The sequence below is a fragment of the Gavialis gangeticus genome, unplaced genomic scaffold (assembly GCF_001723915.1).
Source record: "Gavialis gangeticus isolate Ggan-Ray unplaced genomic scaffold, GavGan_comp1, whole genome shotgun sequence".
NCBI classification, from domain to species: Eukaryota; Metazoa; Chordata; order Crocodylia; family Gavialidae; genus Gavialis; species Gavialis gangeticus.
This window is the reverse complement of record NW_017729022.1, coordinates 164,844,555-164,866,046: the sequence shown is the minus strand read 5'-3', so window position 1 is coordinate 164,866,046 and position 21,492 is coordinate 164,844,555. Positions and strand designations below refer to the sequence as shown.

The window sequence follows — 21,492 nt, the reverse complement described above, 5'->3', positions numbered from 1 at the left end:
CCCTGGAAGAGGCCAGAGCAACCCCCATCCCCGAGCAGTGAGCAGCCTGCCCTTGCCCTGTGCACAAATCCGGGGAGGCACATGCCCCCATGACTCCCCCAGGGGTGCACACAGGGGTGGGGATCTGCCCACCTGCCCCACCTCTTTGGACAAACCGCCCATAGTTCCATCCCGTTCCCTGCCCCAGACTTGCATTCATTATCCTGGCTGGGCAGCACCTACCCCACCCCTACTCCTTGCCTCACCACGGGGCCTCAAGCTGCCTTCCCCCATGCCCCTTCCTCCCTACAGACTTACCTGCAGGACTTTGCTCTCCCAGCTGCCTGGCTGCATTCCTATAAACCAGCTATTGGACTGGTATCGGCCAATATGGCTGGTTAATAATTAGCTATTGGTATTGACCAAGAAAATCTTTATTGGTGCACCCCTAATTTTAATAAATAATGTAGCAGTATATATCCAAATGCCTTCTCTAAGTTCACCAAAAGCCACTTGAAAAAGCTTTTAGAAACTGGAAATCCCCAAACTTTAGTTAGATGCGTTCAAATGACAAAAATAAGATGCCCTTTCTTCTAAGTAAAAGGATAATGGTCCACAATGCTCCCTGATGGCAGTCAAGAATCTTTTTTACATGCTAATGCTTTAATTATGATGGCAAATTATTTTCAGGGCATAATATGATCATCTCTGATGCAAGCAGTATAAGGCACATAAAGAGAGGCAATAATAAAAACAGAGAAACAACTAGAATTGATTACTCCAGAGAAGGACGAGGTTCAGGGAAATCAAGGAAGACAGCTTGAATGGTCTGAAGGAATTTAAAGTGTCACTCCTGCTTAGGCTCAACAATCTTGACGGTCATCCACAGGGAAGACAATGGTATAAGTAATGACAGGTTCCTGTCTTAAGGGGCTTTCTCAGTAAAATACTGCTTATAGCAGCAATCCAGCAGTGGTGTCTTATGTAAGTAATATTGAAAGGAGTACAGCCTCTGGGAGAGCTCTATCATGGAGATGCCAGGCCTTCCAATTTTCTATGGATGGTGTTGTCAGCTACCGAAGAGCATTTGTAAGAACAAATTGTTTCTTTTACAGGACATGAGCAGAGTACTACCTCCCTATCCCAAGGCAGGGCTGAAAACATTTGTCTCTACATGAGGAACAGGCTGTAGTATTAAAAATACTTTAATTCTATCTTATTAGATTTCTTAATTTCACTGAATTAAAAAAGAGATGCACACATTTGATTTACAATGCAGTTTAAAAGCAAGTGTGCTACACCTGATTTATAATCTGGACAAACGTACAATTTACTAGCTGGTCAGACTTTTTTTTCCACAATAAGGAGTTCTCATATTCCAATAATTAACTTCCACATTTTCTTTAATTTCACTTTAAAAAGAGAAAATTTAACTAAATTAATCATCTAAAATACATGTATTGACTTAAGTAGCAACAGGACTGCTGAACTATTATGGCAGTTAAAGCTATATTTATAAAAATTAACTTAGGTTTTCTATCTCTCTGGTTTAAGAGTTCCATAATTTTTTAAAAGGCAGCTCCATATAATGGAATAGCTAATAAAATATTCATTTCACTTATGGGAAAAAAAATCTAGGAAAGCATTTTAAAATATTTTAACGTGTAGAATTCTGCAAAAGTGCTGTCTCACACATTTAAGAAATATGTTTCTTGTAATGGCAGTTTGGCAATTGACATTACATGAATTCCCTTCTCACAGTCCTTAAAAAACAAGAAACCTTTACGAACCGTAGATAACATTCCTAATAACTTTTTATTTTCAATCCGAAATGGACTAAAATTCCTAATCAACAAAAAGCAATTTCCCATTCTCCATGATGCCAGACTTGCTGAGCAACGTTCTGCAAGCCACTTTGCCCATGACTCGGTTTCCCCACCTGTAAAATACATTTTAATATATCTCATGGATGTTGAGAAACAACATTTCTGAGCATCCTACAGATATTAATGAATACTGCAAGTCAGAAAAATAATCACTCATTTACTCCAAATCATGCATTCCAAATTTTCTATGTTTATAATACAGCCCATACAGGCTGAAAAACTTGCAAATATTTTTAGATCACATTGCTTAACTTCATTTTAATCACATTAGCTCATACTACATCAAGTTTGTGTGAGTTAAAAAAATATAGAAAAGAAAGTGGCTATAGACAAAGAACTAAACAAATTTTGCAGACAATTTCAGAGAAATGTCTATGCGAAAAGATTACAATTATTCTTCATAGTAAGCTTATTAAATCAAATCCCTGGTGACAGTACTTTGGGGCTAGAGGAAACAGATTGTCACTATCATTGTTGCATAAACTCAAATACTAGTCTGGGAACTGAGGAAATTCCCTATTACCATTCCCTTAACTGTCCCAGAAGAGCCCACTGCTCATACCATTAAGCTGTTATACATTTTAAAAAGCAAGACAAGCTATCAATCAGATTTGCATTGGAATTTTTGCTTCCCTCAAAGGTCTTTGATATTTATTTTTGACCTCTAATACCGTACACCCTTTGGTGCTGAACTGTTTGGGTCCAGGTGCTACATGCCTATATTAAATTAATATTTGTGTTCAAAATAGTGACCACTTGTGGCAAGTGTCAACTCCCACATTTCACTTAGAAACTGCAAAATATTATAAAAATTAGAAAAGAAGACATGGGGAGCGGAGAAGAAACACCTAAAGTGTGACCTACACAAGTACAAAAAAAAAAAAAGAAAAACCCAGTTGACAATTTGGCAGTACGTTTAGTCCTTCATTTCAAAGTTTTCTGTTAATACGCTTGATGTAATACGAAAGAATGGAATCCAACTGACTGAGTTACACTCCAAAACATACTGTGAGAGTCCAGACGCGCATTACCGTGCAGTATGTGGCGTCACAAACATTTGCGGTGCCACATACTGTAGTCTGGTGTTCTCTGTGCTGCAAGAGCGCACTGCCCAAGTGTGCACTGTGCCCGGTTTCCAACCCCTCTCCCGTGGGTTTTTTTTTTAACCCTGTATATGCAGGGGTCCAAAAACAAAACACACATCAAGTGAGAAAAAAATAAAATCGGCACAATGCATGGTTGGGCAGCAAGCGCTGCTGAAAAGCAGAGCTGAGCTGCTCAGAGCTGCATTCTGCTGCCAGCCAGGCTCTGTGCAACAGAACTGCTGCAGCTGTAGCCCCAAGAGGCCCCCAGGTAAGGCTGCTGGGGCTAGCACAGTGCTGACCCCAGGCTCTCCAACTGCCGCCAGAGTAACTTGCAATGCACCAAAGCACGCATGGCATGGGCATTCCCAAGGGACAAGCAGCTGTCGTGCAAAGTGTGCTGTTGCTAGTTATCTCCAGGGAATCAAATATCCACACGTGTCAATATGCCCTGTCCAATTAAAATAAGCCACTAATAACACTTTAACATAAATGGTATCTACCAGTCTCTGCCCAATAAAAGGGATGAGAAATTCTAGACTGCGTTATCTTTTACTCAGTGGTGCATCTACACATGCAATTTATGCGACATGATAAACTCCACAGCAGCTCAAGCTGGAGTAAACTGCTCCCAGGTGTAGCGTCTAAAAATGCATCTGGGACAGCATCAATTCGAGCTGGGGCACAGTACAGCCAAGTTCACAGGAGGCATGTGGGCTCAGCCCTGGGCTCCGGCAGCATCAAGGTGGTGGAAGGGCTTGGCTGGGGCATCAGGGTGCTGACCTTGAGGAGTCACCTGGTTAGGAGTCGGGCAGGACTCTGGACCCTGCCTGGTCACCATTTACACATGTGTTTCTGCACAGTAAGCAACTCCACTGTAAGATAGTACTGTCGCTGACAGTACTACCTTAGTGTGGAGTCAATTAGTTTACTGCATCCTAATATCAATGCACATGTAGAAGATGGTGAACACTTTACTGCAGAGTTAATTAGTCTACTCAGCAGTAAAGCACATGTATAGAAGTGCCCACTGAGAAGGAAGGTAGTCCAGCTCAAGATGATGAGCAGAAGGGGAACCATAAGAATGATAATAGATTGCTTTACCAAAACTTTTTTTTTTTAAATACCTTTTGTATAAATATATGTTGTGAACGCATGCAATCAGAATACATATTTCTGGGTCAGAAAGCATTAGTAGTAAGATGTCATTAAAAAAACCCAAAAGAACCCAAACAATAACCCACCAATTTCACTACCACTACCACCATCCTGAATGCTCCACAAGATAATGCTACTTTCTGAGGCAACAGCAACCATCTTATCTTTGTCCCCATGAGGACCACCAACCACTTTCGCATTCAGAGCTACTCGTTCTATAGTCCAATCCAGGTATGGACTTGTGAAAACCTGTTGCCATCCTGAGGACTCTTTGATTCTGAAATGAAAGAAAAGAAGAACAGAGAGGCACATTAAACACAGTTTGCTTACCGATACAATACAGCACAATACAATAAAGCAATCCATACTGAAAAGGAGGTAAAAAGATGTGGATTTGCTGGAATTTATCCACAGCAAATTTTAGCCTAGTAGTTCTCAATCACAACCTGAAGCTCTATTATAGTGGCTTAAGCCAAAAGGGTATCCTATTTTAAAAAAAGAAAAACACTGAATTCACCAAGCATACTTTTTCACAAACTTATAAACTTATAACTTAATTTTGGCTTTTACCTCACTGCTGAGAACAGAACATTTTATGAACAACCGTTTTCTCAGAGATTTTTTTTCTATTTACTCATGTACCTCTTTGTTCAAATGAGTGAATATCAGAGTTACAAAAGCAGGACTCCTGAAACTATTCTGATCTATTTCAGGTCTTATACATTGCATTCATCACCATATTACTTGAGTGTTTTCCAGTGGGACCTTAAGCAACAGGACTAATGTTTATCAGGTGTTTGTTCTCTCTCTGTCCCCCACAGGAGAGAAGCCAGAGTAGTTTTGTTTCGAGATTTTATAGCATTGGCCTTTTTTTTTTTTTTTTAAATATGCATGTTTCTGTATGTTAGAAAAATATCAAAGAAATGTGCCTTCCACTTCGAGTGGAGGTGATACTATAATGGCTCATGGCCCCCAGAAAAAAAGTTCATTCCAGTTACGGACTGACCCCAAGAACCTGTTGTCTTCTGCACAGATGAGCAGAAAAGAGTTCCATCTGTGCCAGAACAGTTAAGTTGTCAATCAGTCTTTTACCTGGAGCTTGAGGCAGTTTTTCATACATCCTGGGCTCAGGCCAGAATGCCTTGAAGATAAGGATGGACAAGAGTTGGAATCAAAATTCTATGGGAAATCAGCTTGGGGGACTGATTAGATGAGCCTGCAGGCAGCCAGTGTGGCTGAGATGTACTGCAGCATGTTGTACTGGTTGTGTGGGGGTGAACAGCACTTTTATAAGTTTAGGAGAAAAAACTACTCCTGAATTGCTATATTTTTCTGTAAGACTGCATGTGAAAAGGCTGAGTATCACCAATGTCAAATACTTAAATTATATTTTAAACTTATCATTTAGAAATCAGTTTTTAATTCTTCTGCAACTGATTAATTAAAAAGATGAAATATTGCATACATATTGCTAAGCAGCAGAGCCGATCTTTTAAAGTCTTTACAAAACTTTCTTCATTAAACATTTAAAGTGTTAATTCATTAAAGGAGATTATAACATACCTTTCAAGTGTTCGGATCCATCTTACAATAAAAATGCAAAGAAAGTTTTAAAATATTTTTTCACTGCATGAACCTCAGAGACTAAATCTACTGCAAACTGCCACTTCATGATTTTAACCATGTTTTCCAACTATTCCATCTCTACCTTTCACATTCTCCTGAGGCTACGTCACCTCAAGAGACCATCTGGCTATGATGCACGGATGTTATTTTTTTGCACAGATACCACTCAAGTACACTAGCAATGCATATATGTACAGTCATTTTAAAATTAAAATGTTATGCTACCTCCCACCTTCCAGATGCCCTAAAATTGCCACAAAGACTCTTGGTCTTAATCTAAGCAGGAACAAGATAAACCAAAGGATAAGTAGGTATGAACATTTCAGGGGTCAAGAAAGAGGAAACAAGCGTAGATCATGCTTCCCAATTCCTTCCAAATTAATTTAAAGAAAAGAGTCTAAACCAACACTGGAAACTGATGCACATGATATGAATGAAGAAAGGATGGCTTCAGATTTACATTTTGAACATGTCCTGTTATTAGAGCACACTTAAAATTGTGATGCTCTACTTAAAGTAAAAGGAATACTGATGACCTAGTTCAAAATGGTAAAACTGGTTTATCCAGGTTACTATGCAGGAAAAGGAGCTTTCATTTACAAGAACTGCCATACAATGAACAACAACAACAACAAAAGATGGAGCACTGAAAAGTGGGAAGAACAATAGGTAATTGTGGCTTGCACCATGCAAATCAGATGAGTTTAATACTGAACCGAAATTAGCTGGGGGGTGGGTTTAAAGACAATAATTATTTCACTTGGTAATGCTTAAGTACAGTAGCACATTTTTATTTAAACACAACTCCACTAAACTAGAGAACTGAAGTACAAGACAAATTAGCATCCCTCTTACAAATAAGCAAAAGAAAGCAAGAGCAGTGGATTTCACTGTACAGATGCATACATTCTTAGGAATACTGCAACGCTGTATTCTGCACAAATTTCCAAAACACTCACATTTTTCAGATTTTAAATGCATAGGGAAGAGGAATATTTAAAATGAATCTTCCAAAGTAATTTAAATAATCCTTGCTTTAAATAGAGCAGTTAGTCCACTATACAAATCAAACAATGGAGACCACTACTCAATTCTGTAACTTACTACTGTAGTTGCAGTTAAAATACAAGTTTAAATTTACACAATTTAAGTCGACTTTTAAACATATCCCTATTACCATAACAGCAAGAAATTTTGCAATGACAGTGGAAATGAGGTGCAATAGCATAGTTAGTTATAAGATCCCCCAAAAGGTGCGTGCAAATATTACCATTGGACTAGGCATTTTCATATTTAAAAATGGAACAGGTTAAGATTTGAAAGAAATTAACAGCATAGGATTCTGTAAATCATGTACTATATTTATTTGAATCCATGCCAGGTTTTGCCCCATCCCACAATCAACATGGGGGAAAATAAACCTGGTACTGGATCTGAGTACAGCATGGCACAGGTGGCTGCTGCAGCTCTGGCTCCAGCCCAATTCTGGAGGAGACAATGCAGTACTGGGGAAGCGGGGCAGCAAACCTGGGGGAGGCCACATGGTACAGGATGGAGACACACAAGAAAGACCATCCAGTGGCAGCAGAGTTGCTACGGCTCCAGCTCCAGGGCAGGGGCAAGTGGCCTGGGGGCAGGTACCAGGGGCTGCAATCACCAAGGAGTGCAAGGTGATGCAGAGGCAGATGGACAAGGCAAAGGGCAGACTGCCTAGCCCCCTGCTGCTGCTTTTCCTGCCACAGAGTGGGGGGAACAAATTTAAGATGACTCTCCACTAATCAGATTCTATACATAGAAAAGAATGAATTTATGATTTTCCATGTATAGATTCTAAATTATTGGAGGGGGAGGGGTCACCTTAAACTTGTAGTCATCTTGGATTCAGGACAATATAATAATTAGAACACCTATATAAAAAGGAGGAATCTAACCCACAGAAAAGTACTACGCCATACCTATAGCAAACTGCAAAATGGGCATAGGCAGCCACAATCCAGTTATGGTGGCCAGCTACTATTAGAACCTTCCGTGGATCCACAGGAAATCCTAGAACGTAATAAGGAAAAAAAAGTTACTGCCAGTTACAGCATCATTCTTTAACCAAACTTAGGCAGAGAGAGAAAGAGAGACTTCAGAATAATAAACAAAAATTGAACTGTATTCTCAAACTAGGATTCCCAAAAACAGAGTTTTATAGAATTATCTGCCTTCTGAGAGGGTGTGTGCAACTGACACTGCCCCTTAAACACTGTCATTATTAGGAATCTATTCAACTATAGATTCTGATATGAAAAGCTATTATGTTTTTTAACGAAATTAAACAACATCAGCTAACAACTGGTATGTCCAAAATATCTCAAATGGCATAATTTATGTTTAAACAACAGCAATGTAAAAGTCTAATTTCTTGTAAGTAGCTTTTAATTTACATCAAACCGGCACAATATTTGAGGCTAAGCTATGCACATTTACTTAAGTGGATTAAATAATTTTCTCCAATACAGCAATTTAAGAAGCAATTCCAGAGGGAGCTATTTTTAATTATAAAAGATGCGAGACCCCAGAATACCTCCACTTGCTCTTTTGTTTGATATATAGTAGGGGGGATACTTTGTGCTTTTTCCACAGAAGACAGTTTTTGGCCCTAAGAAATCTGAAGATGCCTCATAGGATCAATGTACTTCTCAGTGAAACAGACAGAGATAACCCCTAAGCAGGTTGTGGGTGTGACACAGTACAACCAAGGGATGGCATAAAACAGGGGTTATCAACGTTTTTGGATCAGTGTACCCCTGGTGGCTGGAAGCAGGGTGGCACATGGCCAAATGGGAGCAGTGATAGCCACTGCATGCAACCTTCCCCTGCCCCACCCATGTCTGGCCAGGTGGGTGGGGCCTGCATGGCAGCACAGGATGGTACATGCGGCACTCTGTCCTTGCCTGCCCATGAGTACCCCCTAGGGCCTTCTCAAGTACCCTCAGTGGTACGCATATACCCAGCTTACAACACCTGACCTTGTGTGACAGGAGATAATGAACATGAGAGAACAGAGGCACACAGGGCACTCAGGTAGACAACACTGTTGGGGATACAGGGTAACTGACCTTTGAGAGATGACAAAAAAAAAAGGCATGAAACTGTTCTTAGCAAACTTTTAAAAAACAATTAAATGGGAAACTGCAAAACAAGATATTATGTAAAGAATGGATTGTGTTAAGTATAGTTTAAACAGGGTGCATCTACACATGCGTTTTACTTCAAAGTAGACCAGGGATGAGCAAAAGGCCAGCAGCTGGACTCCATTTCCCAGCAACCCCTGCCCATATTGCTGTGACCAGTTTCCATGGAGACCCCAGTAGTGGTGGCTGCATGGGGCAAGGGTTTCTATGGAGACTGGCCCGAGCAGCACTGGCAGAGCACACAGCTGGGGAGGGAGCTGCTCCAGGGTCCAAGATGAGATCTTGGGATTGTGGCAGCATGGTCCAGACCTGGGGCAGAGCCAGGGGTGCAATCGCCAAGGAGTGCAAACAGGAGGTGAAGAAGGTAGGAGGCAGGCTGCCTGCCCCTCTGCTTCTGCTTTTCCTGCCACAATAGTGTGGGGGGAACAAATTTAAGATGACCACAGTTTGATCTATAAATCACAGACCTAAAGCTGATGTGTGCACTAAACATTTCTTTCAGGCTAAACGAAACAATTAAGCCCCTTTAAGCAAGGTAGCTGGAAAAAACCTTACTATCACTGAGCCACGTGGCTTTCCCTATTTGGTGGCTAACACAAGGGTTATGGACAAGATGCATGTGAGAAAGCGAAAAGACAGTAAAAGAACATTTAGTTATACAATCAAGTTCTACTTGTTTCACAAGACCGATTACCTTCAGTGTACAAAATGGACCATGAATAATGCAAAGAATTTCAAGACAGAGGATGTTCTTTTACACTCCAGGCATTAGATTAAAAGCCAAAAGAGCCTGGCTGTATCAAATTCACTACATGATGTCACATAAGACCAACACAACAAACATATGCAAGTGGAGCAAATTCATTCTACTTAACCTAACTTTTGAATGCATGACATTATAACCTTAACATTTACTTTTCCCCATAGATATCAGGCTATATCTCCAGACACATAAGTCCTTTGATTTTGATTTCCTATTGCAAGCTGCATTTTCAATATGTTTCATTTGTGGAGGTAAGGAGGAGAGAATGCAACAGAGCAAGACATTCCTTACCTAGCCTGACTGTACCTTCTCTAGTACCAACAAGTGTGGGTTGGACACTACCCCCTCGGCCTTCAGTTTCAGAGCCATTTTGTTCTGTTCTGACATCAGTAGATAGCCCAGCAGCATTGTTAATTTTACGAGAGGGTATGCCTGCAAGAAAGGAAAGGACAGTTTTCAAAAAAAACCGCTCGCACTTTTTCTTGTAATATTTCAGGAACTTCATCCGTGCATGTTATTTCTAAAATTTAAAAAGGAAAAGGGTTTGTTTTTTTTTAAGTTCATAAAATAATTCTAGAAATTATAGCTTCATCCCTTCTACGTTAATAACCAAATCCTTTTCTGACAATGGTTTGAAATAACCTCTTGCTGACAAGTGTCAGAAGCCATATAGTTCTCGTACTTTACGTAGTATTTAAGACCCACGCTTTACTGTTCAAAACAGTGCCATTGCTCTTGGATTTAACTTTTCTCCAGTTTTGTTAAGTTTTGCAGATTTGTGCAAGTGTTTAAAATAAATCTGCTTTGAAAAATCGACTCAACTTATGGAGATAAGTAGCTCCCATGGCAGGAAACGGTCCTCCCCACTAGGAAAAGAAATCGTAAGTGAATTTCATTCTCCATTCCACTTTCTTGTGCATTCATCCAGTATTTTTTCCCACAGCTATATCATGTATAGTCTCTGGTGGTGCATACAGGCAATGAAAGCAAATGAGCAAATACTCAACTATGAAGAGATGTATACCATGTTGCACCAAAGTGTACTGTTTACCAGCTTCACATAAAAGCCTTTACCAAACAATATAGTCTGTTGCCCATAGACTAATGGTTCTGTTGACAACTTTTCAAGCCAACAACCCTACAAGACTATCAAATATAACATTCCATATATTGAAATGACACAATAAATCCAGTAAAAGAACAGAGAAGTACCAGGAGGAGGTAGGTAGCCATGAAAAAGGACACTGCCACATGATGAACGTTCTAGCTCTTCACATAAGAGCAATCTTCTTACTAAGAAAAAAAAAATAGCATCAAACACAAAAACCTTTAAATGAATCTTTCAGGCTTTTAAACCTTGTTTTTAAAATCAATCTTTACAATACAACAGCAAATACTTGAAATACCACAATTTCTCTATAGACAAATTTGTTAATCATTCTGGCTTAGAGATGTTCAAAGTTTTAAAATCATAAGAAGAGTATTATTACGGCAATGCCAAGTATTAGAAATCACATAAAAACATTTACCTAAAGGAGTGATTCCATAAAATTCAGCTTCATGTCTGAGAACATTAATACTTACTCCCCTGGAGGTGAAAGAAAGAGGAAAACAATGTCTTGAAAATATGTATTTTCCTTTTAAAAGAGGGAACATTATATTTTTTTTTTTAAACTAGGGTTTCTCTCTCAGGAAGTTTTTGGTTAAAATAAAGCTTCAGATCTAAACCTACTGGAAAACCTCAATTTAATAAACTAAGGCTGCTTGCAGATGTTAAAAATGTGCTTTACCGGAAGCAGCAGCACATTACTTCAACCCAGCTCTGCAGCGTCTGTAAAGATCGGGTCTTTCAGCAAGGCTTATTGGCACTTTTAGTGAAAGCTGATCAATCAGCTATTAGATAAAGTGCCAAAAAGCCCCACTAAAGTGCCCAATCTTTACTTCAACCCAGCTCTCCTGACATCTGTAATGCACTGCCTCTTCTGGGCATGCTGGGGCTCAGTGTGGGAATGTGCTGAGTTTAAAGTACAGTGTCTTTTTTTTCCCCTCCACATCTGCCAGTACCCCAGAAGTATTTCCACCCTAGAATTGAAATAGCCCATTGTTTGAAATAAAGTAGTTTTTTTTTTAAAACTCTAGGTTAAGATCACTAAATTGAAGTTAGCATTACAGAAAAGCCTGCAGAAATTTGACTGAGAAATGTACCATATGTTACAAAACTGACATTATAACCAACTATAAATAAAAACTTTCAGTCCTATACTTCATACCAGTGACTAAGCAAGAGTAGTTGCTTTAGGGTCTAGTGCCCAATTTACTAGTCATATGATAGAATGTTTAATTTATCCATAGAATTAGAAAAGTCCTATCATGTAAAATTTCCACACTTGCAAACTATATTTTGGCAACTCTCTCAAAGAACCAGAACTTCTTACCGCAAGTCTAGCTCCTTTGTACGAAGAAAATTTAAAATGGGTGCAAATGCTGCTGGATCTCTATCAATAAATATCTACAAATAAAGAGAATTTTAATACATTAAAAGTATGCTTTAAAATACTAGCTCCACTAACAAGACTATACTTCTGTCTGAAAGGAGAGGATACACCCTTTGCAGTCTCAAATTCATCTACAGTGGGTGCTTCTACACATGCACTACTGCGGAGCAGACTAATTAGCTCTGCAGTAAAGCATCACTGTCTACAGATACACCAGCATTAGGGTGCAGTAAACTAATTAACTCCACTGTAAGATAGTACCGTTTCCAAGTAATTACAGCAGAGTAATTTAAATGCACTGAAACATATCTAGATGCTGACCACAGGTATAAATTGGACCCAGTCAGCCAGGGCCCTGCTTCACCCTGGCTCAAACTGCTGCTGTCCCAGATGCACATGGACACTGCACCCAAAAGCAGTTTACTCTAGCTCAAACTGCTCCAGAGTTGACTGCTTCGCATTAATTTCATGTGTAGAAGCACCCACTGAGTGGGAGTTAGCGTACAAGGCACTCAATCACAAGATTTAGTCCAGGATGTTTAAGCATGTGCACAAGCACATATAAAAGCCATTACCACCACACACACACACCCCTAAGCAGTTTCATCCCTACCAACTTTCTACAGAGGTACTTATAGCGATCTCTTAAATCAAAAATATAAACTTGATCCCATGTACCTTTTTAAAAGAGAATGAACAATGAATGAAACTGGGTTAAAGTTGCAAGGGCTACCCTTGTATTGAAACAGGAGCACACAGATGTAAAAGTTACAGCCTATAGCTTATATCAGTACAATTTGATATTGATAACATTGTTACATCTGTCTATACCCAGATACTATTGTGATAAGTAATAATATAAAACCATAAGACAGACATTCCAAAGTGTTGTTCGTCTCCTTGACTTTCTGATGAACAAGTTTGTTACCACACATCCTTTTCCGGAAGTTCACTGTAAGGTCCCTTCATGATGGATAAAATAAACTAAAAAGCATATTACAGGCATTAGCTCCTAAGTCTCACTGACTCCCGAATAACTCCACCTTTGAGAAACCTGAGACCTCGAACAAAGGCAGGAGTAGTAATTTGCATTATCATCACAGAGCCTCACCACAGAGCTCAGAGGCATCTTACCAGATAAGAAATGCCTGCCCAGAGGAGCTTTCTATCTATTTACTCCTCTGTGAAATATGAAACACCATAACCAGAAGGAAATACAAATAGAACCTGCTTACCAAACAACTTTGAGGTAAACAGATTACTCCAACTTTTCTGAGCCTACTTTGCATATAAAATGAACTTTTCCAAACAGGAGATTTTACCACACCTTCAATTCTCCTACAAAATATGAACTTTCATTTCTACCCAGGAGAACTTTTACAGTCTTTTCTCCAGTGCCTAATGAAGGGTGTTTGTGCCCAAAAGCATGCAATTAAAAAATTGTTTTTTGCAAAAATCCAGTTGGTCTAATAAAAGTCATCACATCTACCACAAGTTCCAATTGCTTTTACCATTAGCCTTTAACTTAACAACTGACTTTTCTGAACCTGTGTGTGGTAGAAGTGGAAGCGATGCTAGCATAAACATGGCCCATATATATTACCAAAATAGTTACACACTATTTTACAAGGCTTTAGGAAACCTAGAGAAAAGTTAACTATTCAAGATTAATATCTGATCATCTAATAAAAATATATTAATTCCTTAAGATGTCTAATCTGCTATGTTTACTATATCTGTATGGTTGACCTAATAGTTTATCATATTAGAACTAAACAGTAATATAGGTAACCTTTGGTATAATACAGATTTGGAAACAAGCATTCATCATTTATCCATGGCATTACTCACAGCACCAGTTTCATCTTTAAGCGTTGAAATCCTTCCACTCAGCAAACTAGAAAGAATTAAGAAGTTATTTTAGTTAAAATGTAGTCTATAAAGCATGTTATAGGATGAGAATATTTCTCTCCAGTATTTCTCTCCAGGCTGAAGAACCTGTTCAATTTTTCATCAGAAGTTACCCAATAACTGTGCATGCACCAAGATTGTGGAGACTTCATGGACTCACCACCTAGAAGTTTAACAATCTCAGGAAGGATGAAAATAAAAAAAAATAAAAAAAATTCAGATACTTTGCAACAGAGCATGAGCGTTTAATGTACAAAACTGTGTTCATGTAGCAAAGGTAAAATAAAGATTTGCTTGAATCTTTAGCACAGAGTATTAAGAGAAATTCCTGCTAAGCTGTATGAAGGGAAGGCACGGAGAACTGGTCATTTCCCTGGAACTCCATTTATTCTATCATTTCAGAGTACTACAACAGGTATTGTTACCAATAGCCTTCACTCACCCTCCTCTTACGTTTCACCTGAAGACACTAGCACTACAGCAGATGCAGCCAGAAGCAGAGATGCAAAGAGAAGGACAGAATTGAGAAAATTCAACCACAAGCCAAATCTCCATCTATAGGAGGTAACAATGTCCCTTATCAGGAACTGAAAACAGGGTATTAAGTTGGGGGAGAGGGGGTGGCAAAGAGACTATAAAAAAACTGATAGGTTACATGTCAGTGAAATTAATTATAGCTTATATTCTACAGGACATTTAAAGAAAGAAAAAAAAAGCCCAATGAGAAGTGTACTTTTTGGAGTATGTATACTATTTGGCAGACACTAGGGACATTTTCAAATATGAAGACAAAAATATGTAAACATCGAATTACTCACAGCTACTGCTGGATCATACAAAAGAAAAGATATTCTAAATGTAGTCCCAAACAATGTGCACCAATTCCATCAAAAATAAACACTGTTAACAACACTAAGCAAGAGTGGCTCTAAATAGTACAAGTAATGCAGTATCCGGGCTGCTTTACAATATCCCAAAAATCAACTGCTATTCTGTAGAGAAACAAGTGCACCTATCTTCTTAAAAAAATCAGGAGAGTGTCTGGGGATTAAGGAAAGCTTCCTTCAGAAACAAAAATCTTTACTTTCAGAAAAATTAGTTCAAACTTATTTAGTGCATTGAGGGCATCTCAGTGCCTAACAGTGGCTACTTCTACACGTGCTACTCATTCAAAGTAGGCTTACTGCATAGTAAAAATACTGTCCAGCAAGCCTATCCAGGAGCACATCTACACATGCTCCCTCTTCTGAGATTTGCTCCCAATGGGCACATCCAGGTGAGCGTGGACATTTGTGTCCTCGGAGACAAGTAGCAGCAGCATACCTTGTGTTGCTGCTACTTGTCCCTGAGGAATGCTCTCAGAGGACAGTGAAAGATAAACCTTACAGGCATGAAAACACTGTCTTATGAAAAGAGATTAGGAGAGTCGGGAAGAAGACAAAAGGGATGATAGGGGGTTGAACAATGAACAGCCTAAAGAAAGCAAATTAAAAAAAAACAAAACATTTACAATTCTTACGTTATAGGAATAATCAGACATTTAAATGAAATAAAGACAGATGTGAAACCAAAAGGAGTTTATAACAATGCATAATCCACCGTGCTATTAGACAGGGTAAAACTATGTTTATGAAAGCAAATAAACCTTCATACTTAAGTGAAAACTAATCATTGATCAATGGGGGTTAGGAAGAAACTGATTTTGTGAGCTGTTTAATCTTTCCTCTCAATTCACTCAGAGAATGAACATAGGTTCATAGGGATTAATATGATCTGGATTTGCACTCATGTTTTAAAACTTTTGTACTCTAATTTTGTCCAAATAGTTCTATAAGTGGCTTCTGAGTGAAAGCCATTCTTTTATATAAAATCTGTTTATACACTAAGTAGATGAAAAATTATTATAGAGAAAAAAAAATTGTGTGGACCAAGCTCATGCAAGTAAGTCTCTTGCAATTCTAATTATGAAAGGAGATCCTGCAACAACAGCCGGGAAGTTAAGACACAGATCTAATGCTGGCTGAACTCAGCTCCTTCCCCACCAAGCAAGTCAGTCACAGAAGGATGAAGTTTCCTTCAAGCTCACCATTTCTTCTGCTGATTAATGGAGCGAAGGAAGGAGACGGAATTATTATGGATTTTTTTTTTTTGTAATCAAACTTCCACAAGTGTTTGTGACAAGAAAAGCTAGCTAAAAAAAAAGTTAGCTAAAATACTTAAAAATATAAACGAAAAGTTGAAATACCTGGAAAAAAAGGAGTCTGGAATCCATGTTAGTGTTTGTCTTGAAGTGCTGAACCTATAAAGCCAAAAATCAGAAGTAAAGGATCATATATCAATACATATGGCATATCAAGGTGGCGTTTTTGGTTTTTCAAGATGGTTTAGAAAGAAGTGCTACAGAAATAATCACAGAAACTTGAATCCTGAGAGAATTCCTTATTGTCTGTGTTATCCAAAAGATACGCGTGAAAGAATCCTATTATTATTCCTTAGTTACTATTTGAAACATATTAGCATTCCTAAGCTCCAAATCAGTAACTTATTCATAGTGCTATACAAACACAGTGGAAATAACTATTTCAAATATCTTCCAATCTAGTGCCTTCTAATTCATGTATCTGAATAATTTTATGCAAGAAGGCTGATCTGTGCTACTCCAATGTAGGGCTCAATGATAACCATTAATAATTTATGCAATAAACAGAAGGAAAATTAGGATAGCAATACATGTAGATCTTGAGTTGAGATGAACAGGTTAGATGATACCAAAAGAGTAACATTCTGATTATTAATCATAGGGTAGGTAGAAAAACAGGAAATGAAGTAGCTGAAATGTATCTTGGAATACAAGTTACAAATCTTCTAAATCAGTGGTGCTCAAAGTACAGCCTGCAGGTCAGATCTAGCCCATGGAGATCACCGTGGGTTTGGAAATGTGGTGGCAGGGAGAGGTAGCCATGTTAATTGCCACGGCCCTAGGAACAATTAACACTGCCCCCCCCCTCCCCCCCCCCACACACCATACTGGATGGCATGGTCCCACATGCTGGATTGGGCCAGCGTGTAGCCCCAGACCTGGATCACGGGCCAGATCCAGCCTATAGACCGGCTGCACCCCACTCATCCATACGCCAGAAAGGTTGAACACCACTTTTCTAAATGGTTTCAGTATTGGGGAATCTTAAAGAGGACTTCATTGATACAAACTATTTTGAAAGGGGAGCAGCTAAGAAGAAATTCAAGAATAAAGTATGAATGCTTCATAAACACTTATTATAATAAATAGATGCATTTCAATATTTCTTCCATAAAAGAACATGCATTTATGTATTTAGCATCTGGCCCCAATTCATATTTTCAATGCCTGTATTTCCTATTTACTGAAGAAACCATTACTTTCTGCTTCCGTAAAGAGAGAAAGCACAACAATTACACACAATACTCTTCTGTACTACATACAATGAAGATTGCCTTCAGTTGGTCAGCAACTGGATACAAAAATGACAAAGCCAAATCTGTTCTGAACAAAGAAATCTACAGCACTGGCATTCTGAGCATGAACGACATGTAAGGCAAAATTTTTTTCCTTCCTGCCAAAATAAGAACCAAAGCAATTTGCTACTTAAAGTTTAAGGAGATTTTCTGCTTTAACTTTTTTACTGGAGATTTACTAAAGCATAGTTTATTTTATTATATAGGAACTAATATATTTTCCCCTTAAAAAGATATCCAGGCAACCGCAACTAGATATAAATCAAAGATTCAGAATAAGAAATGCTAACTCATTCAGATAGGCATATGCGTTCATAGGCAAGAGTCTACTCCATCAGATGCTAATGTTCAAATATGGAAGCTTATGATAAATTCCTAAATCTATATTCATACACATAACCAACAATAGTTTAGTTCTTAAAGACACTAAAAAAATTAAAGCCTTAAAAAGGAGCCTAACTTAAAAGTACCTAGTATAAGCAGCTAAAAGAATTAAAAGGAAAAAAATTGCAAGAAAAAAATTGTTTAATTCCTGAGGATTAAATACAAGCAAGGAAATCATGTCAGCCAGAAACTAGCACTTAGAAACAGTAGTAGGCCAGAAATTAGTAATAAAGTTATCAAATTACAGGAAGTCCTTGCTGGCCTATAGCACAATTTATTATGCATTACCTAAGTATCCTAAAACTAGTAGGGTTACAGTTAATTTGAATATAACACTAGTAATAATTTACTACTGCGCCGTTCCAAAAAAAGGGCGGGGGGGAAACATACACCGCCCTCCATAACACTTTCATTCCTGGGACTCAGAAGTAAGATTTCCTAGTACAGATTATATACACACCAACATATATCCAATTGTTCAGTTCATCAGGGTAGTTCTCTCTGTCTCCCTCAGAGCTATACTTCTTAAAGTATCACTGTATTTATAAAAAACAATTTCTGTTTTTAAGAATCACAAAGATAATGAAAACTGGAAATATAAAAGTTTGAACCGACTATCAGCTTTGCATAGCATTAGATCATATTTGCAAACAGGAGATATAAAATGAGCTAATGCCCTAAGTACAGGGTATGTTACAGATAGTTGATCAATATGGCTCGATGGGCCCAGAAATATTAACCGCACTGAGTGGAAAAGAACAATCAACCAAGTGAAAACAACTTATCCTAGGCTCCAGGGTGTTTGATGAAGAATCAGTGTACACACATGCAACACATACATTGGTGTCATTTACATCAGTGTCTAGAGCAGAGACCGGACTAATTCGTCTTGTGTAGCTGCCCTCCAGTCACAGTAACATAACAGCACCTCACCGCAAGATAACAAGGAGTCAATAGCAGCCTTTTTCTTGCATTGAGCAAAAAGCTAATCTTGGATTAAATCAGCAAGAGCTGACAAAATCGATTATAGCTGCGGACCCCTTATTTCTGGCCCAGCCTAACTTGCATAACTACAGAGTTAGTCTTAACTTTCCAAAGGGTAACTTTTCCCCTAGAGTAGAGTGAACCGACAGTGGAGCATTATGATGGCATGTACCCACCATTTCACATTTACACCAACACAAGAGGAACATAAACCAGTGTAGATATGCTGCATGCCTGCACACACACTGTCTTGTTCTGACAGTGTACATAAAGCACAGGAGTTCCACACGTGACTTGAAGTAGCCTGGGTTTTGGTTGTAGCAGTGTTGGTCTAAGGACTAGGCAGGCAAGGTTCTTTGAGTAGATGTGATATCTTGTATTACACCAGCTGAGTACTCTCTGCAGCTATGTATCCCTATGGGTACTTGGAAAGGTGATCAGGAGTACATGTGGGTGGGCAGGGATGGAGTGGGGGAAGAGGGGGTGAGGGCAGCAGCACCCCCCTCACCCCATGTCCATCTGCAGAAGGGCTCACATGTGGCGACCACCACCCCACTATTTCCCAGGAGCAGGGCCAGGAGGGTGGGGCGAGAGCAGCAGCACCCCTCTGTGGGCAGCACGGGCACCACCTGGCTGGCAGCTCCATGGGCCACTGATGGGCTTTGCACCTGGCCAATTGTGCGCCACCTGTCAGCAGCCCTCAGAACCACACATGCAAATGCCATGGGAAAGCAGGGTGGGGCAGTGGTGGTGACAGCAGTTGCCATGTGTGAGGCCCCCCCACATTCAGCTGCCACCACCAAAAGAGGTACACTTGTTAAAAACAGTTGAAAACCCCTATACTAAGTGATTATTTCACTGCTTATTTCACATTAACAGAAGAGTGATGCAGCTGTGACAGTCTAGAAATTATGAGACAAGGATTTTTTAGAGTGGTATCTTTTACTGGACCTCCCTCCAATCCTTGACGAAGACAAGTTTTCAAATGCAAAACATTCTAACTCTATCTCAGCTACACAGTTGGTCCAATAAAAGATAACACCCTAAGAAATCTTTGCCTCACTGTAGCAGAAACATTCAGCTAAAATATACATCTCTCAAGCGGGTCTACCAATTGCCATATTTGGGGTCAGGAGGGAATTGTACCTCAGGGTCAGATTGGTATGGACTGCAGGGAGAGGGTGGGTTGTTTTTGGGGGGGCGTTTTGCTTTCCTCTGTAGCAGGATGGCATGGCCCTCTTCCTGGGATCTCTTGAGTATTTATTAACAACCCTTTATTGAAGCAGGACACTGGCAGCCATGGTTCCCCTGCTTCACCTGTGGCAAGCTGAGGTGTTATATCTTGTATCTTGTATCCTGTCAGGGTTGGTGGTCACAAAGAGGTTAGAAGAGTTTAGATTATGGATTTGTGTATGATGTTTGAAAAGGGATAATCCTGCCTTGGGCAGGGGGTTGAATCAGATGACCTCAGGGGTCCCTTCCAGCCCTCCTTCTCCACGATACCATGATATGCCCAAGATCCAAGAGCCTCAGTTTCTCCTATTCAACTGTCAGAATTGTCAGGCTCCCTCTGACATCTTACAGAGTAGTGATTCATTTTCATAAACAATCCTCTGCTGTGCTGGGAAATCAGAAGTCGGACAACATTTACAGCATAGCTGTTTACTGTGCACAGCCATGGGGTAACTGGCATCAAAAGCAATAATGCTGCAGTGATTATTCTTGCTTCCCTGTTCTATTTCACAGGTTTGATCAGCAACTCTCCAGCAGGCTGCCTGGAGACCCTCTTGATGGCACCGTGGGGCAACATGCAACATTGGAACCCTGAGGGCTGCAAACACAATTCACAATACCACAACAGTCATAAGGAAGCAGGGCTGGAAAGGATCAGAGGTTATCTAGCCCAGTGGTTCTCAACCTTTTTTGTGCCGGGACCCATTTGTAAACATCAAGGGCCAGTCCTCACCCAGTGCCTCTCACTCCCAACCTGCTGCCCTCAGCTCCCCAGTGTGTCACCTGGTCCTCTGCCACCCTGCAAGGGAAAAGCCACCATTTCCCACATTTTTCTCCTTTAAAGGAGAACTCATTTTTAGTTTGTTCACAACCCTTTCAGATATTCTTGCAACCAACTTTTGGCTCATGACCTATGACAGCCACCGCTCTAGTCCAACCCCCAGCCTGAGGCAGCCCCCACATTTCTACCCTAGCCAGGTGTGTATTCCAAGCCAAATTCCAAATCTGAGTCAGTCCAGAACCATAAGTGGTCTTACTACTGGCAGCCATCCTCCAGCCCCATCTGGGGCTTCAGATGTTTCCCAAACCTTTGGAGGGCATCCTGCAGCTGGCCTCAGGACCTGAAGCAGAGCAGGACCTGTAGCCAGCCCTACACTGCAGCAACCCAGAGCTGGCGGCTTCGTGACTGCTTTGCAACAGGTTGACCGCAAGCTGCTGTTATATTTTTCTACTGGCAAAGCCTGCAAGCCCGACTCTTCCAGGGGGGAGCCTCCGGCCTGAAAAAGGCTGAACACCACAGCACTGGAGACATCCACC

At 39.8% G+C, this 21,492-nt stretch overlaps 1 protein-coding gene across 1 annotated transcript in view; it reads right to left on the bottom strand.

Annotated features, from left to right (window-relative positions):
- Positions 1-21,492, bottom strand: part of KCTD3 (potassium channel tetramerization domain containing 3) — a 92,078-nt gene that overhangs the window by 32,325 nt on the left and 38,261 nt on the right. The window contains exons 2-9 of the mRNA XM_019515905.1: positions 16,325-16,409; positions 14,020-14,065; positions 12,109-12,182; positions 11,203-11,261; positions 10,886-10,966; positions 9,965-10,105; positions 7,687-7,777; positions 4,192-4,382 (exon numbers count right to left, since the gene is read on the bottom strand). Of these exons, the coding sequence (XP_019371450.1) occupies positions 4,192-4,382; positions 7,687-7,777; positions 9,965-10,105; positions 10,886-10,966; positions 11,203-11,261; positions 12,109-12,182; positions 14,020-14,065; positions 16,325-16,409 (768 nt within the window). The remainder of the gene's footprint in view (positions 1-4,191; positions 4,383-7,686; positions 7,778-9,964; positions 10,106-10,885; positions 10,967-11,202; positions 11,262-12,108; positions 12,183-14,019; positions 14,066-16,324; positions 16,410-21,492) is intronic.